This window comes from Diceros bicornis, chromosome 20, assembly GCF_020826845.1.
Source record: "Diceros bicornis minor isolate mBicDic1 chromosome 20, mDicBic1.mat.cur, whole genome shotgun sequence".
NCBI lineage: Eukaryota > Metazoa > Chordata > Mammalia > Perissodactyla > Rhinocerotidae > Diceros > Diceros bicornis.
Window position 1 is genome coordinate 3,901,373 of NC_080759.1, and position 20,695 is coordinate 3,922,067.

The following is a 20,695-nucleotide window of genomic DNA, read 5'->3' on the forward strand; positions in this document are numbered from 1 at the left end:
CAGCCCCGCCGCGCCGCCATGATGGGGAGGTCTGGGGCACCCCCACCCCCGCACCGCCCCCCGCGGAGGGCGGGGGGCCGGCCAGCGGGCGTGCCGCCATGTTGGGAGTGGCCAGGCGGGTCACCCTTAAAGGGCCCGCGCGGCCTGAGAGTCCTGGGAGAGACTCTGTTTCCATGACAACGCTCTTGTCCTCCTGCCCCCAATGGCTCCTGATCACCCCACTGGTTCTTCCAATGCTAGGCCAGTTAACAGCACCAGAAGAGTGGGGAGGGGGCAGAGAACTTCCCCCAGAGGTCATTCACAGGTCATTGAAGACTCCACTCCACCCAGTCAATCTGAAGTCCCTTGCTCCCAATCAGCTACCTTCCAACCACAAGTTTACTCCCTCCTTTCGCATTATCCATACTGGACTTCAGCACCTCCATGCCGGTAGAGCTGCCCTTGGTCCCCAATACTAAGCCTCTCCACCCAACCCCCAGGATCACAGCCTCTAGGACTACCCCATCACGCACACATAGTAGGCCTGCTGCCTTCTTCCAACCACCATCCATCCACATATCCAACCACCCATCCATCTCCCCACCCATTCATCTACACAATCAACCACTCATCTATCTATCCAACGAACTAACCACCTATCCATCTGCCCCTCCAACCACCTACCCATCCATCCATTCATCCATCCACCCATCCATCCAAACACCCACTCAAACCACCATCCACCTCCCATCTACCTACTCTATCCACTACTCAACCAATATCTGATCCTGTCAGCTAGCTAGCCACCCTCCCAAATCCCCACACCCATCTACCCATCTGAACATCCACTCAACCCACCCATCCATGTCCCATCTGCCTGTCCATCCAACCCACCACCCAAGTAAATACTAATCCATATGACCAAGCAAGCATCCCCTCATCTCTGCACACATACTTCCACCCAGCCGCCCAGACATCCATCTATCAATTGCATGTTTCCTTGTTTGTCTTCTCCACTACAGTACAAGCTCCATAAAGACAGAAGTCTTGTCTTCTGCCTAGTTCATTATTGTTTCCCCACTGCCCAGCTCAAGAGTCTCAGGAGACTTCAAGAAACGTACATACAATATATATAACCATGTACTCAATTAATTCAGATATTTCCTACTACGATCCAGGCTTTTTCTAGGCAGACATATCCATTCCAGGTAATCACCTACTTATTTACCTATCAGGGCACACATCCATCTGTTGCTAACCTAGTCATCCACCTATTGTCCCATCCACCCTACTCTTCACCCACCCCCTCATCCATGATTCAAATGCCCACTCACTTACCCAACCAACACCCACAGAGCTCACCCATCTCCACACCCACCCGCCTCTTCCTTCATCCACCTCCCAGACCCATGCCCTCCCTGCCATGAGGGAGCTGGTGTGCGATTTGGAGGCGTAGGAAGATGCTCTCATCTGGGGCCTGGGGGTTGGTGGAGGTGGGATCTGGGCTTCACTGAGAAGCAAGTGCTGCCCCTAGCAATGAAGAATATCTTTTATGGAGCACTTTAAACTATGGGTCTTCTACTGTGTAAGAACTTTAGGTTCATTTTACAGATGAGGGAATGGAGGGTCTGAGAGGGTGAAGGTCTAAGGTCACAGGGCTGGTGAGAACTCCCTTAAATCGCCCCTCCTTGAGACCACCAATTAGGGGAGAATTCAGGAGAGCTGAATGGGGGGAGGGGGTGCTTTCTGATTGGCAACACATAGAGGCAAAAAAAACCATTAATTTTACCGAAATCAAGATTTTACTGGGCAAGCTCATGGTGCCAGACCGGTGGGCACCTACAGCTCCACTCCCACTGTAGGCCACCTAGGGGTGAGGCAGGGGTGAGACTGACCCCCAAGACGCTATCTCTCTGCTCCCAGACCACGTGGGATGGGATGGGCAGCTCAGGTGGTGTCTCCATTGACACAGGGTGCTTTGAGGGGCAGGGGCTGGCTCCGGGATCCTGACGTCCTCGGAAGAAGCTGCAGGCTCTGGACGGCATCCCTCAGCTGGGCCTGAGTATTCTCCATCTCAGCCAGGCGGAGCTCCTGGGGAGGCGGCGGCGGTGGGCTCGGAGCCAGGGGAAGATTGCACCCCAACCCTCGTTCCCTCACTCAGCCCAGATCTGCCCCAGGGCTCGGGCAGGGGTCTCACCAGACTTTTCAGCCTGTGGTCCTCACTGCTTGGAGGATGGCGCCCTGGATCCGACTGCGAGGTCCTGTGGGGATCAGCGGCAAGGGGAGAGGGTCAGAGGCTGAGGAACTCGCCTCCAGCTCTTGGTTGGAGAGGCAAGGATTCAGGGGAAGGGGCTTGAAGTGGTGACGGGGGTTTGTCAGCTGGGGGGCGGGGCCTAGATCAGTTTGAAGAAGGCGCTGAATCAGAGCTTTGAAAGGCTGGGAGGAAAGGACCAACCAACTCTTGGAGGCGGGGCTTGGCCGGTCCTGGGTGGGGTCGTGACCGGGATGGGGGCGTGCCCAGACGGCGAGAGGGCCTGGCCCAACCTGTTTGGGGGAGGCTGATTGAAGGGTGGGGCCTGGTCAAGAGGACCTGCTAAGGACCTGGGGAGGGTTCACCTGGGGCGGGCAGAGCTGACCAAGAGGTGGGGCCCACACAGGTGTGTTGGGGCGGGGCTGGCCTAGGGGCGTGGCCGTGCCGGGAGTGATTTGGGTAGAACAGACTGGGAGGCAGGACCCGAATGAAAGTGGGGCCTGGGCTGATCTGATTGCAGCAGGCCCACCTGGGGGCGGAGCTAATGGGGAGGGCGGGGCTCACCCTTCAAGGAGCCTGGAGTCCAGGTCCTGCAGGCGGCCCCGAAGCTGTTCCTGCTGCTCCGTCAAGGCCCGGATGTCGGTGCTCAGCGACTCCACGAGGCCCGACAGCTTCTTCTGTTCTTCGCGCAGGGCGGCCGCCTCGCACTGCAGCTCTGCCAGCTGTGGGAGGGAGCAGCTGTAACCTGACCCGCTGTCCTGCCCCTTCTTCTCCCCAAAGACCCTGACCTTCCTGTCCCTTGCGCTCCGCCTCCTCACTGCCATGCCCCGTTGGGGAACATCGTTCTCATTTTACAGAGGAGGAAACTGAGGCTCAGAGAGGGTTGGGCGTGGGCCCGGGGTCACACAGCGCCAACGAGCTCGGTATTGAACCGATGCCTGCCCGGGTTCAGTCTTTTTTCAGTCCTGTCTCTCCCCTCTGTGGGCGGACCTGGGCTGTACCTCACCTTGCCCACGGGTCGGTGCGCGCCGGGCGCCTGGTCTCTGTCTCGCGGCTGGTCCAGCTGGCGCTGCCAGGGCACCGACGGCTTCCGAGGCAGCGAGGTGGAGGCTCCGGTCCAGGGCCGGCTGCGGGGCGCGGGGCCCATGCGTAGGGAGCCTTTGGGTCGTGGTCTGGGCCCCGCAGATGGGCGGCGGCGAGTGGCACGGCCAGCAGGGACGCTCTGCGTGCGCTGCACCGGCCTGGGCAGCCTCGGGGGCCGCTCCTCGTCTGGCCGCTGCCAGGCCCAACTCCCTGCGCCCTGAACGCTGCGCAGGGACTGGCTCTTGGAGATGAGAGGGGTGTGCTTGGGGAGGTCCCGAGGGGCCAGGAAGCCGGGCTTTTCCCCTGTGGAGAAGCTGGGGGTGGGATGGGGGAGCTCAGACCCTCCACTGGCCCCTGAGCTGACCCCATCCCTACCTCTGACCCGAAATGACCCCACCCCTCATCTTGCACTTCTGTGTGACCCTGTCACGGATGGGATCACATTTTGACCTCTGACACTGTCTTGGACTTCCGACAAGACTGTCCTCTCTATGGCCCTTGTCATGACCCCAGTCTAATCTTTGACTGTTCGCTAGCCTTGTCCCTGACCTCTGACACAGTGTAACTCTTGACCTGACCCTCTCTGTAACCTCTGATTCCAATCTGACCCCGGACTTGACTTCTGCTTGCAAGGGTAGCCTCTTCCTTCCCAGTCTGACCCCCGCTTGTCTCCAGTCTCTGACCTTAAGCTGACCTGTCTCTGCCCCCTAATAGACCGTGGTCCCTGACTTCTGATCCCAAATACGTCTCTCCCTTGACCCCATCTGACCTTGGGCCTGACCTCTGCTTACAATATGAACCTGTCGTTAACCCTTGATGATGCAGCTTAACATCTGACGCTGGTCTTACCCCGATTCTACTCCATTCACAACCTCTCACTGGAACCTCAACCTCCTCGCTGACCACGATGTCAATTTCTCTCCCTGACTCCAGATGTGACTTCTCTCTGACCTCTGCAACGACCAATCCCCCTCGGACTTCAACCTGACGCCGAGCCTGCCCTCTGACCATACTGTGAGCCTCTCCCTGATCCCTTGGATGACCTCGTCTCCAGCCTCTGACCTCCGTCCAACCCCAATGTGCCGACCCCACACGTGCCTCTGTCCCTAACCCCTGACACAGGATCATGTCTTCACTGTCTTCACTTCCGACCCCAGTCTGACCTGTGCTTGCCTTCAGCCCTGCCCCTGCTCTCACCCATCAGAACTGGACTGACTTGAGGCAGGCAGGTTACCTGGAGTGGACCTGGGCTGGGGGTGGTGGGAGGCGCATTGGCACAGACACAGGTACAGGGCGGCCCTCCTCAATGGCGCGCAGGATGGTGGGTAGTGGTTCCAGGCTGTCACGAGTTGCCTGGTGAGGCATGCAGGGAGGATGCTGAGCAAGCTCTGCAGGGCCAGAGGCTCCCTGCCCTCTTGCCTCCTTACCCCATGTCCTGGGCCCTGTGCTCAGGCCACACCTGGTCAAGTTCAGCAAAGATGGTACAGAGCTGTGCGTGCAGGACCGCCAGCTGGAGGGCCAGGTCACTGTTGCCCTGGTAACCACTGGGTGCTGCGTCCACATCCACCATGGCCACTTGGTCCAGGAAGTGTTGCATGGCTGGTCCGTGATCCTCCAGGAAGCTATTCATGAAGCCCATGTAGGCCTCCTTCTCACCAAACCTGGGTCAGGGCCGACTGGGTGGGTCAGGACAGGCACCTGCCACCCCCACGGCCCCAGCATGGCCCCCCAGACTCCCAGCACCTACGGGGCATGGTTGGCAAGGTTCTGGATGACCTTGGCAATCAGCGTGAGGGCGCGGGCTGGGCCGGGTGCTGGGTGCTCTGGTGCCAGGCCAAAGAGGCTGGGTGCCAGGATGGCGGGACACAGGAGCCGCAGGAAGAGAGAGGCACACACTAGTCGGGGGCCCAGTGCCTCAGAGCCACGAGCCTTGCATTCTTCTCGCCAGCCTGAGAACACGGTGCCCAGCTCCGCCGGGAAGCAGCTGGAGTGGAAGAGACAACGGTCAGAGGGGGCAGGATATGGGCATATAGGTCATGGATGGTCAAAGTCCTAAGGTCAGGGGTCAGAAGTCACCTGTGTTCTGGAGGATTGGAGACATCAGGGATAACGGTGCTTGGGGTTATAGATCCACTGGGGTCAGGGTTTATGTTGTAGTTATTGTGGTGACCTCTGGAGTCAGTAATCTTGTAATTGGGAGTACAGTTTCACATAAAGACAGAGGCCATGAGCTTGGGACATAGCTATAACTGGACATGAGATTGGGGTGCCAGACAGAGTACACGATATGAAGTAGGGTAGGATTGGGGTTACAGGGTCGCCTAGGTTCAGAAATTACAGGATTGATGTCCCAGGTGACATGGGATTAGGGATACAAGTTAACCTAGGGCCAGAGGTGAAGGAATTGGAATCCTAGGTTTCCTATGATCAGTTACGTGGGATTTGGGGTACAGGGTCACTTAAGGTCAAGGTCATGGATTGGGGTTATGGCATCACCCGGAATCAGAGGTCATAGGATTGAGGTCCTATGCTAACCGGGGTCAGGTGGCATGGAATTAAGGTATGGTGTCACTTGTAGTTAGAGGACAAGGAATTCGGTCTCAAGTTATTTGGGATCAGGAACCCCAACTTGAGATGACATTGGGAATGGGTTCCAGATTTAGCAAATAAAACTTTAGGACAAACAGTTAAACTTGAATTTCAGATTAAAAAATTAATAATTTTTTTTGTTTAAGAATGTCTCAAATATTGCATCCCATTTAACTGGGCATCCTATATTTTATCTGGCAAACCCTAATTGGTGGTCAGGGTTATTAGCACAATGGTTGAGAGGCAGGGGTAGGCTCAGGTGCTGGGGCCCTGATTCTCACTCGTAGGAGTGGACGATGTTCTGGAAGACCTCCTCACAGCTGTTTTGCAGTCTGGCCTGGTGCTGGGGCAGCTCTGCGGCTGGGCACTTGCTGGGGTCCACCTCACAGTCCTCAGTGGAGGCACAGAGACGCCTCACGACCTGCCCTGCATACCAGTACAGCCAGACAGGGGCCAGGGCCATGACTGCCAGAACTTACCACACCCAGCCTCCAACTCTCTCCAACTGACTCCGGAGGCACCTGACTCTCAGGGAGCCCCCAATTCCCTCTAGGATCCCAGCACCCCCAAGGCACCACCCACTACCAGAATCCAGGTTACCCGGGAACTCCTAGATCTCCCCTGGGGTCCCCTAGCCTGCCCAGCAGGCCTCGGACACCCACCCCTGCCTCACCCAGAGTCTCTTGGAGGTAATCCTGTGCCACCAGCTTCATATATTCGTCGATGGCCTTGGTGGCCAAAGTGTTTTCCCGAAACAGCAGTGCCTCACGGCCTCCGCTGCGTGCCAGCTCCGCGGTGCCCAGATCTGTCACCAGCGCCTGGGCATAGCGGGGCTCACATTGCGCGGGGAGCAGACTGAGGGAAGGGGACTCCCTGCCTTTGGCCAGTCACCCAACCTGGGGCACAGGCTGCGCCCCTCGTAGCTGCTGATCAGGCTTTGCCCACACTGCTGCGGCTCTCGACAGGCCGGAACCTCCACCCCTCACAGCAGAAACTTAAGTCTTTCAGAGCTGAGGCTAAGCTCTGGCCCCGCCCCTCGCAACCGAAGCTCAGGCCCCGCCCCTCAAGGTGCCCCATCCCTCGCAGGTGCCCTTTGGTGGGTCCTGCCCCCCACCCTGGCCTGGAGCGCGCGATCGGTCTGCCTCTAGTCACCCTGGTCCGCCCCGTCGCGGCGCCGCACCTGCGCCCTGCCGGTGGCCTGCAGCACGCGCACCATGGCAGCCGCCAGCTCCTCCTTGGCCTGCGCTGACAGCGCGGGCTCGAGCGCCCCGCAGAGGCGCGCGTAGTGGAAAGTGAGGAACTCCGCCAGCTCCTTGTAGCGCTCGGACGGCAGCACACGCAGGCGCCGCGCCCGGATCCGCGCCCGCAGCGCCCCGCCGGCTGATGTCCCGAGCAGCGGGAACCAGCGCTCCAGGCCGGCGGCGGGCGCGCGGGGGACGCCCAGCTCTTCCAGCGCCAGTGCCACGCGGCCCAGCACAGCGCCCCCCGGGCCCACTCCGCGCAGCCGCAGCGACAGGCGTCGTGCCGGTGGCAGCGCCTCGAAGTGGAAGCGCTCGGCCCAGAAGAGCTGGCCCGAGCCAGCCCGTGGCGCCGTGCGTGCCAGCAGCGCGCCATCCAGCCACAGCTCGGCGCATACGCCCGGCGCCCCCGCCGCCGCCCGGGGCAGCCCCTTTGCTTCGTGCACCCACACGCTCAGCCACGTCTCTTCCCGCTCCACATTGTCCTACGGACCGGAGGGGGGCAGGCGTCGGTACTCGAAGTTGGGCGCCAGAGGCGAAGCGCGGGGCCCCTACCCACCGGAGATCGCTGACTCCTGGGGGAAGGGAGTGGGGCCGCGGAGATCCCAAGGTGGCTATGCGGAAGCCCTCTAGCTTTTCTGGGCTCTCCGAGAGAGATCGGGGCTCCAGGGTATAGGGTAGCCGAAGGGTCGGGGCTTGGCGGCTGCCTGGTAGGCGGGCTTTGGGTGCAAATCGGGCCCGGACTGAATAGAAGGGACGAGGTCATGCCTCAAGGAGCTGGTGATAGACTAGGGAAGCGGAGGAGGGTCTCGGAGTGGTTGCGAAGGTGTGGGTGGGCAGGCGTGTGTAAGGGGCAGTGCTATGGCGCGGGCGGGCTTTGGGTTGGGTAGGAGGGGCTGGCCTCCAGGTCCGAGTTTCCGCTGTACCGACCTGGCTGGGCTGGAAGTGGCGACGAAGGTCCTCGATCCAGCGGTCTCTCTCAGCGGCCGAGCGACAAGAGAAGCAGCGGCTCCCGCCTGCCCACGTTACCTGTGGGGGAGGAGATTCCACTGTGCAGTGGAGGCCGAGGGTGGAGCCTGAGTGTAGGGGTGAGGTGGGGAGTTGCCCGCACTTACCTGGAAGCAGTGAGGCTCCTCCAGGAGGCTGGGGTGCAGCGGCCAGATCCGCACGTCCCTCTCGGCGCCCAGGTCCAGCTCGGAGAGTGTGGCCAGCGATTCGCGAGAGCCCAGAGCACTGGGGGGTCTGGGGAGGGGCGCGTGGACAAGCGGTCATTTCTCCCTTCCCCACAGCCTAAAGGGCGGAGGGAGGCCAGGATGGACCTGAACCTAAATTGGCCTTGAACCCACGGCTATTAGGATAAACCCAGCTCCTCACGGTGGCCTTCGTGGCCTTGCCTAGTACAGCCCCTGCTGCCTTTTGACTTCATTTCCCTCCACAAAATCCCTCCCTGTGAGAACTCCACTCACACTGCCCTTGTTTTGTTGCTTCATCCTACCTCTTGGCCTTTGCACTTGCTGTTCCCTCTGCCTGGAATGCTTTCCTGCCCCTCTTGGCCTAGATCTCATCCAACCTTTAGATCTCAGTTCAAGGGTACCTTCCCTGACACTCCCAGACCAGGGTGTTGACTTCACTCCTGTTTTAGAGTTATTGTGTCAGACTCTGCCCCCACCCTTCAACGGAGGGCTGGCTCTGCGCTAGAGTCTTTCAGTGGCCCCAGCATTGCCCAACATGGGGCAGGACACAGAGGGGGCCACTGGGGGTATTTGGTGAAGGTTGGAATGATAGGCAGAAGGACAGGGAGGGGGCAAAGTCTAATCCCAGCCTTTCAGCCCTTCAGAGACCCTTACCCATCCCGGGAGGCATTGGCTCCCAGCTCCGACCTGCCCTTTTTCTTCTCCTTCAGTCGCTTGAGCAACCCCTGTGGGGAGGAGGATGTCACCTGGGTGGAACTCCATGCTGCCTCCTCGGCTCCTTTCCCCTCAGGATATCCTGGAGGATCTGCTGATCTTGGGGGACCACAAGCTCAGGCTGTATTAGCAGGAACAGTAAAGGCAACCAACAGCTCCCATTTCTAAAGCACTAATTGTGTGCTTTCCTGCGTTCTCTACTGACTTGTAAACAGCCCTGAGGGGGAGTTTCTTTCATTAGTTCCATGTGACAGATAGGGACACTGAGGCCCAGAGAGGGTCGGTGACCTGCCCAAGATCACCCAGTAAGAGTCTGTTTTCACCTCTGAGGGCCTGGGAGTTTTTACTCTCCCCTCCACCACCCCACCCCCCATGCCTTACCCGAACGTTGTGGACCTGGTTGGGGCCAGCAGCCTCTGGCTCGGTCTTTCCTGGGATCCGGTCTGTGGGTGATCAGGCACGGAAGGTTGGGAGTGGGATCATCTTGGGCTCTGCCCCAAATGCTCCAGCCCTCCCCACCTCTCAAGCTCACCTGGATCCCTGAGGCTCCCCATGGCCACCTGGATGCTGCCCTCAGAGCTAGCGCTCCCCACCCGGGGCCGGCGAGGACCCTGTTCCCCCACAAGACGGGGTAGTCAGGACGGGGAGGCGGGCAGGCAGGCAGAGGGAGAGGCAGGCAGCTTTCCATTGTCCCCCTCCCCCTCCCCTTCCTCTCCTCCCCGCCCCTTGCCCACGTACGCCCTCTTACCTCCTCCTCACCCCCAAGCAGCAGCAGCCTCCCGTCCAGCAGAGTGAAGGCCCCAATGTTCCAGATGGGCGCGTCGGGGGTGGGGGCCTCGGGGATCTGTGGGACAGGGGGCTCCGGCTCTGGCTCAGGCTCTGGGTAGAGGAGGAGGTGCTGGGGACCTGGGTGTCCTTTCCTCTCCCTCAGACCACAATCTCCATTCACCAAGGCTCATGGGGATTTCCTCCTGAGGGCCTCCTTCCCCTTCTCCCCCACCAGCCACGTCAGGCTGCTGTTGGACAAGTCTCCAGCCCTCTCTGGAGGGGCCTTGTCCCCATGGCCATGGGTAGTGGATGCAGCCCACCCATTGTGTGCCCTGAACTGTATTTACTGTTCCACATGCCTTCTTTCATTTAACCCTCCAAAAGCCACTCAAAGGGCTATTAGAACTCCCACTTTACCAGGGAGGAAACCGAAACCCAGAGAGGTTGAGTGACTTGCCCAGGATCACACAGCTTGTGAGTGGTTGAGCTGGGCTTCAGACACAAGTATTCTTCTCTTAACCAAGAGAGTGGGTAGTCCAAGAGGTTAAACAACAGGACAGCAGCTTTGGCTCCTTACAAAAACAACTAGTCCAAGGTGGGGAAACTATTCAAACTTTGAGAAAGGAACAGAAAAGGTCAAGGTTGGGGAGGGAGTGGTGCAGTGGGTCAGGAAAGGCCTCCCAGAGAGAGTAAGTTTGTGCTGGGTCTTGAACAGAGGATTGGGTTTTGACAAACAAAGATGGTGGGGATGGTGACAGGAACAGCTTGGGCAAAAGCTGGGAGATGAAAAGTTCTAGAGAAATAAAGGAGAGAAGAAGAAGGGCTTGGAGGGCTCAGAGGCTAGAGGGGAAGGTCCAGGAAGAGATTGGTGCAGGACCTTGGGTGTGGGTTAGAGGAGCTGGAGTTTTGTCCTGGGAGAAGTGGGGAGCCATGGGAGGTGTTTGAGCAGGGGAGGAGCAGGTCTTCTTATTAGAGGGCTCTCTCTTGATCCTATGGAGTGGGCAATACCTGATAACCTGGAGGGGGTTGAAGGAGTGCCTCTGCAAAATGGGAATATGAACAGTGAGAGTTAAAAGAGCTTCCAGGAATAGAAGGGCTGAATCAAGCCTCCCAGATTACCTGTCTGTCCTGTTGTTTACCACCAGGGGAAGAAATGATAACTCCCACCTTTTGATGGATCACTTAAAATATGCTGGGCCCTGAGCTAGTGCTACATTCACGAGCTCTAATCCTCAGATACCCCTTACCCCAGATTCCTCTGTGTGACACAGCCCCCCCTGCCATTTTCTTGTTTACTTGTTTACTGTCTGTCACACCCTTACACTGTGAGCTCCACGGGACAGGCAGTTATATCTGTTTTGTTCACTGTTGTGTCCTCAGTGCCTGAATCAGGGCCTGGCACACAGAGGATGCTCAACAGACTTCTGCCTGAATGAACGAATGAATGAAAGAAATAATATAGCCTTCAAGGTAGGGGCTCAGCTTTCCCATTGAACTGATGGGGAAGCTGGGGCTCGAGGAGGTAAAGAAACTAAGATGTGGAGGCTGGAGGGCAGGAGGGCAGGAGGCGGCGGGGACGGATATCCAGGCAGGAGAGGATGAGCCTGGGCCCGTCAGATGTGAGGAGAGACCCATTGGGGCCAAGAGCCATTTGGCATCTGGACAGTGCTACCCTCAGTCTATTCCCTGTGCCTTCCCCAGGCTGGATCCCCTGCCCACAGGGCCCTGGCCTCTCCCCCACCCCAGGCCTTGGGTGAGGGGGAAAGAAGGAAGAGGGCAGCTAGGCCCCAGCCACTTCCTGTTGGGCTTTCGCACTCCCCACAACTTCCTGTGTCTGTAGGGCTGATGCTCGGAGGCAGACAAAACCCAAGCATCCGCCCTCGCAGCCTGGGGGGGAGCCATGTACCTGGGGCCTCCGGCTCTGGCTCTGAGTCCGGCGGTGGGCTCTTATGCCTCCCCCAGAGGGTCTTGGACAGCCGAAGGCGGCTTGTGCGCGACTCCTTGGGGGGTGCAGAGAGGACACGACGGAACAGCGAGCGAGGGGCTGGCTGGTTGCTGACCACGGGCTCCTGGTGGCTCAGCGCCCTCCCCCAGCCCGCAAGGCGGCCCCAGCGGAACCCTCCAGCCCCCTTCTCCCCACTGCCCCCTGTGTGCCAGCGGTAGGAGGTCAGCGGGGATGGGGCTGCAGACTGGGCTTGGGGGACCTGGCTTGGCGATGGTGGGTCCATGGTGGGGCTTCTCCTGGGGGACGAGAGAGGGTGCCAGTTCTGCCGTGTGTCTGCCCACATGCTCCCCTCATCTTGGTCCCCTTCCCACTCTCAGCTCTGCCCCTAGGGAACCCCCTCAGGGGCCATACACACTCTTTCCCTTACCTTGACTTCCTGACCAGCCCCAGAATCAGCAGCCGTCTGCACACTGCCTGGCTTCCTCCCGCTGAACGCAACTCCACGTGACCCTGTCTGTCCCACCCCACCCCACAGCCAGGCTGGGAGGGCACAGCGTAGCAGGATGCATGAGGAGAGGAGGTGACAGAGCAGGACTCAGAATCTCTCATTGACCAGGAGGCTCCACATGCCCCTCTCTGAGCCTCAGTTGTCTTCTCTGCAAAATGGGCACATGCTGACCAAACGCTGGTACAGAGTACTTGGAACTCTCATCCACTGCTGGTCAGAGTGTAGGCCGATTCACCCAAGTTGGAAAACTGTTTGGCATGATCTGCGAATATTGACTGTACAGCTCTCCTGTGACCCTGCAAGTCCACTGCTAGGTGTATACACCTAATAGACATGACCACTGGTGCTATTTGTAACAGCCCCAAACTGGAAACAATCCAAGTGTGCATCTACTGTAGAAGGGCTCAGTTGTGGTCTCCTCCACAGTGGGATGTTCCCACCATGCAGCAATAAGGATCAACAGACCACTGAGTGAGTGAACTCAAATGACGTGCAAACAATGTTGAGCAAAAAAACAAAGTGACAAGTAAACACTGTGTGGCTGCATTTCTATAAAGTTCTAAAGCAGGCAAGACTACGTGTAACAAGTCAGGATATGGGTCTCCTGTGGAGGGCTAGTGACTGGGCGGGGGGGGGGTGGGGAGTGAGGGGAGCACAAGGGGGCTCCTGGGAGCTGATCATGGTAGTGGTTTTTTAGATTGAGGTGAAATTCACATGACATAAATTTATTTATTTCTTTATTTTTGCTTCCCGAGTGTCCTTGACTGTAAATTAGCAAACTGACCTTCTGGGTTTCCATCAGCTTCTGGTGAGCTTTGTTGTCAGCGTGAATGAGTTTCCGAGAGTCTGTCTATTCTGTAGTTGAACTAACACAAGTGAATTTCTGGATATGCTCAGCTTTAATTGACAGAGACCTCACAAAGAGTTATTTACCCTCATAATGTAAATTTAGCATGTTTTCTTCCTTGAGCTGGGTGCTGGTGTTACATGGGTGTGTTCTGTTGTGAAAATTCATTGAGCTGCACATTTTGGTGCCGTTTCCTAACAAATGTTTACTTGAAAGGAAAGGTGGGCAAATGCTGTTCTGAGGAATAAGTGAGTGAGTGTGCGAGTCAGTAGAATCCTGCCCCAGGAGTGGGTTCGAGTGCCAGCTGGTCCTTCTGTCACTGTGTGACCTCAGGCAAGTCACTTCCTCTCTCTGAGCCTTGGTTTCCATATTTGTACAACAAGATGATATCAGTTTCAGAAGGTTTATAATGGGAACTTTTGTTTATTCAACAAAGGTTTCCTGAGTGCCTACTAGGTGGTAGGTGCTGGAGAAGCCACTTTAGGGGACCTAAAGAAACTTGGTTTCTGTCCTCTTGGAGCTCATAGTCCAGCAAGGGAGACAGACCCTGGACATGAACGCAGGGTATTTCTAGTTGGTGAGGACTTGGAAGAAAACAGATTGACTGGAGTAGCGGCTGAGCAGAAGTGATGCTTTTTTGAGCTGGAAAAATCCAGGATAACCTCCCTGAGGAGGTGACAATCGCCACCTGAAGCATGAGCTGGGCATGGGAAGAGCGTGCTAGATAGAAGGAGCAGTTTGTGCAAAGGCCAGGGTGACCAGAATCCATGGGCTGGGGTGGGTAGGACTGCCTGTGCAGTCACTCAGGACCCCGTGCTCAGATGGGCTCCGCATTGCCCTTTATCTAATGCTTTGCTGTCGCCATTTTGAGGTTCTTGCTTTTTGAACAAGGGCCCTTGCATTTTCATTTTGCACTGGGCCTTGCAAATTCTATAATCCGTCCTGAGGAGGAGGGTGTTTAGTGAGGGCCAAAGACCCTTCTCCTGGAGCAGGACCTGTTCACCAGGTGCACGCAGCTTAGATGTGCCCACCTCATTCATACTGCACCCAGGCTGCTCCCCGCACACTCACGCAGAGTCCCTGCCTTCAGCACTTCACTGCTTACGGGCCCCACTCCCAACTCCCTGCATTTTTGCTGGAGGACTTTCTCTGATAGATCAAGTCCTCTGCTTTTGCAACACAAAGCTCAAACGTGCCAGAGAATTAACACCTCCCTGAGAGCAGCCCTCAACCAAGGACTATGGGAGTTGGAGGATCAATACCCCAGCTCCCTCACCCTTTGGGTGGGATGACTCTGAGGTGTGTGTCTGACGCTGTCGCCCTGAGGTCCCCAGTGGAATTAAGCTCCATGCGCCCCCAGTGCCAACTGGCTTGATAAAGCACCCATTTCTGGCTGCTTTCCCGCCTCTACTCTCTTCCTCATTCCCCAGCTGGTATGTCCCGGGGTCACCTCCCAAACAAACTACTTGCACTGGAATTCTTGCCTCAGGGTGTGCCTCTGGGCAAACCCAAACTAAGACGACATGTGCAAACACAGAGGATGCACACAGGCTTTCTTTCCACAGTCTCTTTATTGGAGGTCTGTGGCTGGCAGGATCATGGGGCGTGGCTCCCTCCTGGATCTCCTGGAGGCCCTCCTGGCAGTTCTTGGTTTCACATTCTAGAAAAGACAAGGGAGCGTAAGGCTTGGGGATGGGGCTGGGTCTGTCCTCCTCATGGTAGGACCCTGGATGTGGAAGAGCACAAGGGCCCAAAGTGAGGTGGTGGGTACAACATGAGATTGTGCAGGGGTGATTATGAAGTGTTTTGGTGATCGAGGTCAGGGGCTGGGGTGGGGTCACCAGACCAAGGTTGTGCTGGCTGGGCCTAGATTGCTCCAGCATAAGAGTTGTCATCAGAGGTCAGGGAGGCTGGGGCTTAGCAAGCATCCTCAGGGCTGAGATTGTCTGGGCAGAGGACTGTAACACAGGGTTAGGGGCTGGGCAGAGGGGTTTTCTGTAGAGGGTAATGGGCTAGGTTAGTGTTGTGTGGACAGAGGGCCTTTGGGTAGGGGGCAGGGGTGAGGCCAAGGTTGGGTGGGCTGGGATGAGGTTGTGCAGGCAGAAGGATTGTGACTTGGGTACAGGGGATGCAGGCCAGGCTGAGGGTATGAGGGCAGAGGGGCTCCTGCAGGGTCAGGGTCCATGCCTTGGTTGGGAGGGCAGGGGTGTTGGGGACTGGGCAAAGGACAAGCTGGCTGGGTGAGGGACTGGTCTGAGGTTGTGCAGGCAGCGGACAGGGGGTAGGGGATGTTGCGAGCAGAGCGACTGAAGTCTGGGCCTAGGCTGCCTGACCAGACGGGTTGTGAGGAGGATCAAGGGCCTGGCCGAGGCTGTGCGGGCATAGAGGTTACAGGAAGGGTCAGGGGCTGCACTGAGCTTGCGCGGACACAGGAATCGCAGGCCGACGGAGTGCGGGCGTCTTGGACTTACTGCGTCGAAGCGCGGCCAGGTGCGCAGCAGGTCGAAGAGCGCGTCGCCAGGGCATTCAGTGGGCACGAGCTGGCGGTGGCCGAGCAGCCTGTAGTCTGGCCGCAGGAGGCCGGCGCGCACCGCGCAGCGCGGGAGCATGTCGCGCACCGTGCGCAGCGCGGCCTCAGTGGGCAGCTCGGCCGTGTAGTTGCCCACAAAGGCCACGCCGAAGCCGCGGGAGTTGTGACCGCGTGTGTGCGCGCCCACCCAGTGCCAGCCGCGGCCCTCGTACACGTAGCCGTCTGAGCCCACCACAAAACTGCGGAGGGGAGGGGGAAGGAGGCACCACGCGGCGTCAGCGAGGCCCCGCCCCTCGTCTGGTCCCCCACCGCAGATTCCGCTCCTGTGCCAAGGGCCGCTCCCACCCCAAGTCCCCCTGGATGGGGAAGAGCACAGGGGCCCAAAGAGAGGCGGTGGGTACAACACGAGTTGTACTGGGTCTCGCTGACTCTGCCCCGTCCAGCCTCGTCCCACTTTCCCTCCAAGCGCCACCGCAGAAACCATCTCGTTCCTCTGGATCTGCCCCTCAGCAGTGGCCACGCCCAGTGCTTTCTACCCGGCCCCCCCTCATTGTCTCAAGTACGGATCCTGCCCAATTCGGAGTCCTTTTCTGTCCTAGGTCGCATCCCGTCACCGCCCGTCCCAGCCCTAGCCCCTACCACAGGTGCTGTTGCTCTCCAAGTCCCGCCTCCTTTCCTAGTTCCCGCCCTGGACCCAAGAGTCCAGCCGTTGAGCTATTTCTGGTCCCTGGTAAGGCCCTGACCCTAGTCTAGGCCACGCCCCCTCTCCATCCCGGCCCCATTCATCCCAAACTCCTTCACCGTCGTGCCAGGTTTGCTCTGGTACAAACCCCGCCCCCTGCGTCAGGTTCCGCCCACCCAAGCTCTATCCCCTCCCCCCACCGTCGGCCCCGCCCCCGACCCGCTGGGCCCCGGCTACCTGTAGCCGATGTCTTCCCAGCCGCGCGCCCCCTGGTGGAAGCGCTGCATGGAGCGCATGTTGTCGGCGCAGCGCGCAAAGACAGTGCAGGGTGGCGCGGGCACGTACGTGTGGTGCACATACAGAAACCCGAGCGGCAGCTGCAGCGGCGTCGGGCGGCCCTGGTACGGCGCCGCGCCCCAACGGCAACGGGGGTGGATGGCCGGGCACCCTGTGGGGAAGGGAGTCCAGGGCTGGGGTCAACCGGCGATTCTCTGCTTGCCGCCTGCACTCCCATTAGAGCGCACGTATGGACCATCCCTCCAGGCTCCTCCCAGATTTGGGAACAGTTCAGTCTCACACCACACTGGCCCCATTGGAATCTCACTTCACTAAATCTAGCAGCATTCCAGTCCTGTCCGGATATCCACTATGACACCCATCACCTTCAGGATAAACCCCAAGAATTTTTTCTCAGACTTCAAGGCCCTTTACAACCCAGGACCCAACGCTGGCTCTGCTCTGAGCCCTAGGGGAAACAGCCGCACTGAGAAAAGAACCTCAGCCCCCATTTAATGCCCTTCAGTTGTGTGCTACTTGCTTTACATGCTTCATCTTTCTTAAATCATCCAGCAAATCAAAGAAGAAGCAATGATTTGCCCGGCTTCACTGAGGAAAGTGAGGTTCAGAGAAGTGAAACAACTTGTCTAAAGACGCACAGGAGTCACTGGCTGAACTTCCATTAGAACCACTGTGCCTTTGCATGTGCTGAGCCCACCTCCTGGAATGCTCTCTTCTTCACTTTTCTTTTTTTTGTCAGATGAACTCCTATTTATCCTCGAAGACCCAAATCTAGTCTTTCCTCACAAGTGCGGCTCCCCTGGCCCCGTAGCCAGAGCCCTTATTGCCCCCTCTGGAATCCCCCAGTCCTAACTACATGGGGCTGAGTGTGTCTGTGCGAGGGAAAGTCACAGAGGATGGGGGCCCTGGTCACCTAGGAAGGCCTCAGTGAATTCCTTGGAAGCGTGGGTGGCCACCTGCGCCAGCTGCTCTTGGCTTACGCCCTGCAGCTGAGAGTGTGCTGGCTCCAGTCTCTGTAGCAGGGTGAGGGCCCCCCACACCTGCTGGGTCAAGGTGGGGGCCGAAGTCAGAGCAGCTCCGTTCTGCCGTCGGAAGTTGCTGCGAAGCCCTGGGTCCCCGGCCACGCCAGCTCCATAGTACTGGCTCAGCAGGCAGCTGAGGGATGGCTGGGGCTCAGGGGCCCGACTCAGGTAGTCTCCAAGGAGAGCTCCATCCAGGGCACCATTGAGGAACGCAGTGGTGAGCGGCGATGCCTTGTGGCCCAGGAGGGTGAAGGTCCGGGGAGCAGAGAGCTGGTCCCAGCAGCCCTCAGTTCCTAGGCCTGGGTGGCTCTGGGTATGGGGGACCTGGAGGAAGGTCAGGCCCAGGTCTTTGGCCAGGGTGACCACAAGGAGGCTGTCCACAGTAGTTGGGGACTTGGCTTGAGCATCTGGTGAGGAGGCTTGGACATCTGGAGGGGTGACCTGGACATCTGGAGAGCCAGGTCTAATATCTGGAGAGGTGGCTCCATCATCTAGATCTGTGGCTCTAACATTTGAAGACATGGCTCCAACATCTGTAGAAGTGACATCTGGAGAGGCGTCCTTGAGTCCTGGGAAGATGGCTCTTACATCAGGAACCGTGGCTCCAACATCTGGAATGGTGGGTCCGGCATCTGGAGGGTTGGCTGTGCTCTCCAAGGGCAAGTTTACAACCCTCTGCCCCTGCAGCCCTGCCTCCAGTCCCACCAGAAGAGGCTCCACAGCCACGGTGGAGCCATCAGGTGCCAGCACCACCCCATATTCCTGGCGGCCCCGCACACCGTGTCGGGCCACCTCCTTGGTCAGGCCTTGCAGCTCTGAGCTCAGTGGAGGGGGATCCAGGTCCATGGCCTTGGGACTTCGCCCCCTCAGCAGGAAGTGATGGAGGGGGTCGTGGGGGCCTGAGTCCTGGGCTGACAGCAGCCATGCAGAGGCAGTGTGGCTGGCCTTGGTGGCTGGTGCTTTCTGCTCCAGCTCAGCCAGGGCCTGGATGACAGAGTCCATGAGCAGGGGCAGGGTCGCTGCAGGAGGAGGGAAGGTGTTAGCCCAGTACTCTCAGCACCCCCTGTTCCTGAGGCTCTCCCTGCTGTTTCCACGTCTTCTCAATGCCCCCAGCTCTCCATCCAACAATGCTGTGACCCCCAACACCATTTTTGTGAAGATGAGGAAACTGAGGCACAGACAACAGTTAAGAAGCTCAGACTATCAGTGAGCATTTGGGAGCCATGGCAGGTTCATGAGCAGGAGAGAGACATGGCCAGGCTGGTGTTCTAAGACTGTTCCTTTGGCTGCCACATGGAGAATGGATTTTAGTGGGGCTGGAGCAGAGAAGCGGAGACAGTGTGGAGGTGAGCCATGAAGGAGGCCAAAGCTAGGGTGGTAGCAGTGTGATGGACAAAAGTGGACAGAGTCCCCAGGTATTTTGAAGGAAAGATAGACGGTTTTCATGATGTATTGGAGTTTGGGGGATTTCAGAGGGAAAGATATCTTGAAGGATGCCTGGGGAGGAGAAGGTGCCTGTGCCTTGTGGGTAAATGTCAGGGGTTGAACCTGGAACCTGGAAGTGCTGGCAGAGCTGGGGTGGATTGTTGAATAATAGCTAATGTTTATTAAACATTTACTATGTGTCAGACACCATTGTAGGTGACTTATATAACTAAACCCATGTAATTTTCACAACGACCCTATGAGCACAGAAAGGTTAAATTACCTGCCTAAGGTCACACAGCTAGTAAGTGGCAGAGGCAGGATTTGGACCCAAGAAGTCTTCATCCTTACACTCTGCTGTCTAGAATCCAGCTTCTTCTCCAGACAGTCCACACTGTAATTCCTCTATAAGTTTGCTCTACTCTCTGCCTAAAACATCCTTTCCTGCTTCTCCACCAAGTAAAATTCTCCTTCCTGTCCTAGATCTATGTCCCCTCCTCCAGGAAGCCTTCTCGATTTGTGCTTTTCTGTCCCCAAGCCCTTCCCCCCCCCGCCCTGACCCTATGGGCAGGGAGAACCTGTGTCCCCAGACTGGAGATTCCTTGAGACTGGGGCATCCTGGGGTCTCGCCTCACCCTGGATAGGGCTGGACACAGAGGGGGCAGCAGTACACTTCTGCAGAACTGCGAGTCCTGGCCCCAGGCCTCTGCCTTCTGACCCACCTGTTCCTGGCTCCAGCCGTAGTAGCAGTCCGAGCAGGATCCAGAGGACACCCTGGGCCACCATTGTGAGGTTCCAGCTTCTGGAGGACATAGCCGGTTGACCTCAGCAGAGACCTCGGCAGAGCTGGAAGGAGACAGTCATGGAGAACCGAGCAGTGCCTTTGGCTACTGCCAACGTGCAGCGGTGAATGACACGGAGCCGTGGGCGGGAGGCAGCAGCGGAGTGGGGACAGAGTGTCCTGGGTCCAGGTCATCTGGGTCTCAGAAGCTCCCCCATCCTATCCTGTCCCTCCCAGGCTGAAGTCAAGGGTCAGTAAGCCAGGCCCATTCCAGGAGAGGCCTGGTGCCAGGTAGCTCAGACTCCAACAAACTCTGCCGGTTCCCAAGAAAGGTAGACTGAGGCTAATCCAGCAAGTCCTATCCCCTTCCTACGAAGACAGGTCTGTAGCTGCTGCTGCCACCAGAGGGGACTCTCAGGGGCTGGCCCGACTGGTAAGACCGGCTGTGCTGGGGGGAGGGGGGGAGAGGCCTGAGGTTGGCACTGTTGCCTGCCTTCTTTGCTGCCAGAACTTGAGGCTCAGGCAGGGGACAGGCGCAGGGGCCGAGGACTGTTTTCTGAGGCCTGCTCTGAGCCCACAGGGACTGAGAGACGTCACCTCTCATCCAGTTCCAGCTCCTGATCCCAAGCCACCAGAGGTAGCTGAGAACAGGGATTGGGTCGGGGCATTCGGGATGCTTCTTTGTTCCAGGAGCTGGCTTCTGTGCTCACCTGGGCTGGCCCTGAGGGGTCCTCTCTCTTTCCAGGGTGCCTGTGGCTGAGTCCTGCAGTAGCGAGCCTGCCACCTCTTTATTCCTGCATCCAGTGGGCCGGGCTCCACGTGGCTGGGCTGCCGTGTACATTG

General features: G+C 58.1%; 2 protein-coding genes across 4 annotated transcripts; both read right to left on the minus strand.

Moving 5' to 3' along the window:
- Nucleotides 1-1,762: 1,762 nt before the first annotated feature.
- On the minus strand, nt 1,763-12,285 carry RASAL3 (RAS protein activator like 3). 3 transcript variants are annotated; one of them, XM_058563578.1, is made up of 18 exons: nt 12,188-12,285; nt 11,722-12,056; nt 9,796-9,926; nt 9,580-9,658; nt 9,429-9,490; nt 8,988-9,058; nt 8,256-8,382; nt 8,071-8,169; nt 7,116-7,625; nt 6,576-6,720; nt 6,184-6,328; nt 5,061-5,297; nt 4,773-4,974; nt 4,548-4,666; nt 3,237-3,627; nt 2,795-2,952; nt 2,177-2,240; nt 1,763-2,070 (listed from the first exon to the last, which is right to left on the minus strand). In XM_058563578.1, exons 2-18 carry the CDS (start codon nt 12,041-12,043, stop codon nt 1,927-1,929), a joined length of 3,006 nt encoding a protein of 1,001 aa, XP_058419561.1. In that variant the 5' UTR covers nt 12,044-12,056; nt 12,188-12,285; the 3' UTR covers nt 1,763-1,926. The 3 variants fall into 3 exon arrangements, with proteins under 3 accessions (XP_058419561.1, XP_058419560.1, XP_058419563.1); XM_058563577.1 differs by having other exon boundaries at nt 7,083-7,625; XM_058563580.1 differs by lacking the exons at nt 1,763-2,070; nt 2,177-2,240 and adding an exon at nt 2,247-2,372 and having other exon boundaries at nt 7,083-7,625.
- Nucleotides 12,286-14,668: 2,383 nt separating this feature from the next.
- Nucleotides 14,669-19,884, minus strand: PGLYRP2 (peptidoglycan recognition protein 2). The gene is made up of 5 exons (XM_058563592.1): nt 19,794-19,884; nt 17,538-18,665; nt 16,565-16,775; nt 15,587-15,884; nt 14,669-14,775 (listed from the first exon to the last, which is right to left on the minus strand). Exons 1-5 carry the CDS (start codon nt 19,882-19,884, stop codon nt 14,686-14,688), a joined length of 1,818 nt encoding a protein of 605 aa, XP_058419575.1. The 3' UTR covers nt 14,669-14,685.
- Between the last annotated feature and the right edge of the window lie 811 nt (nt 19,885-20,695).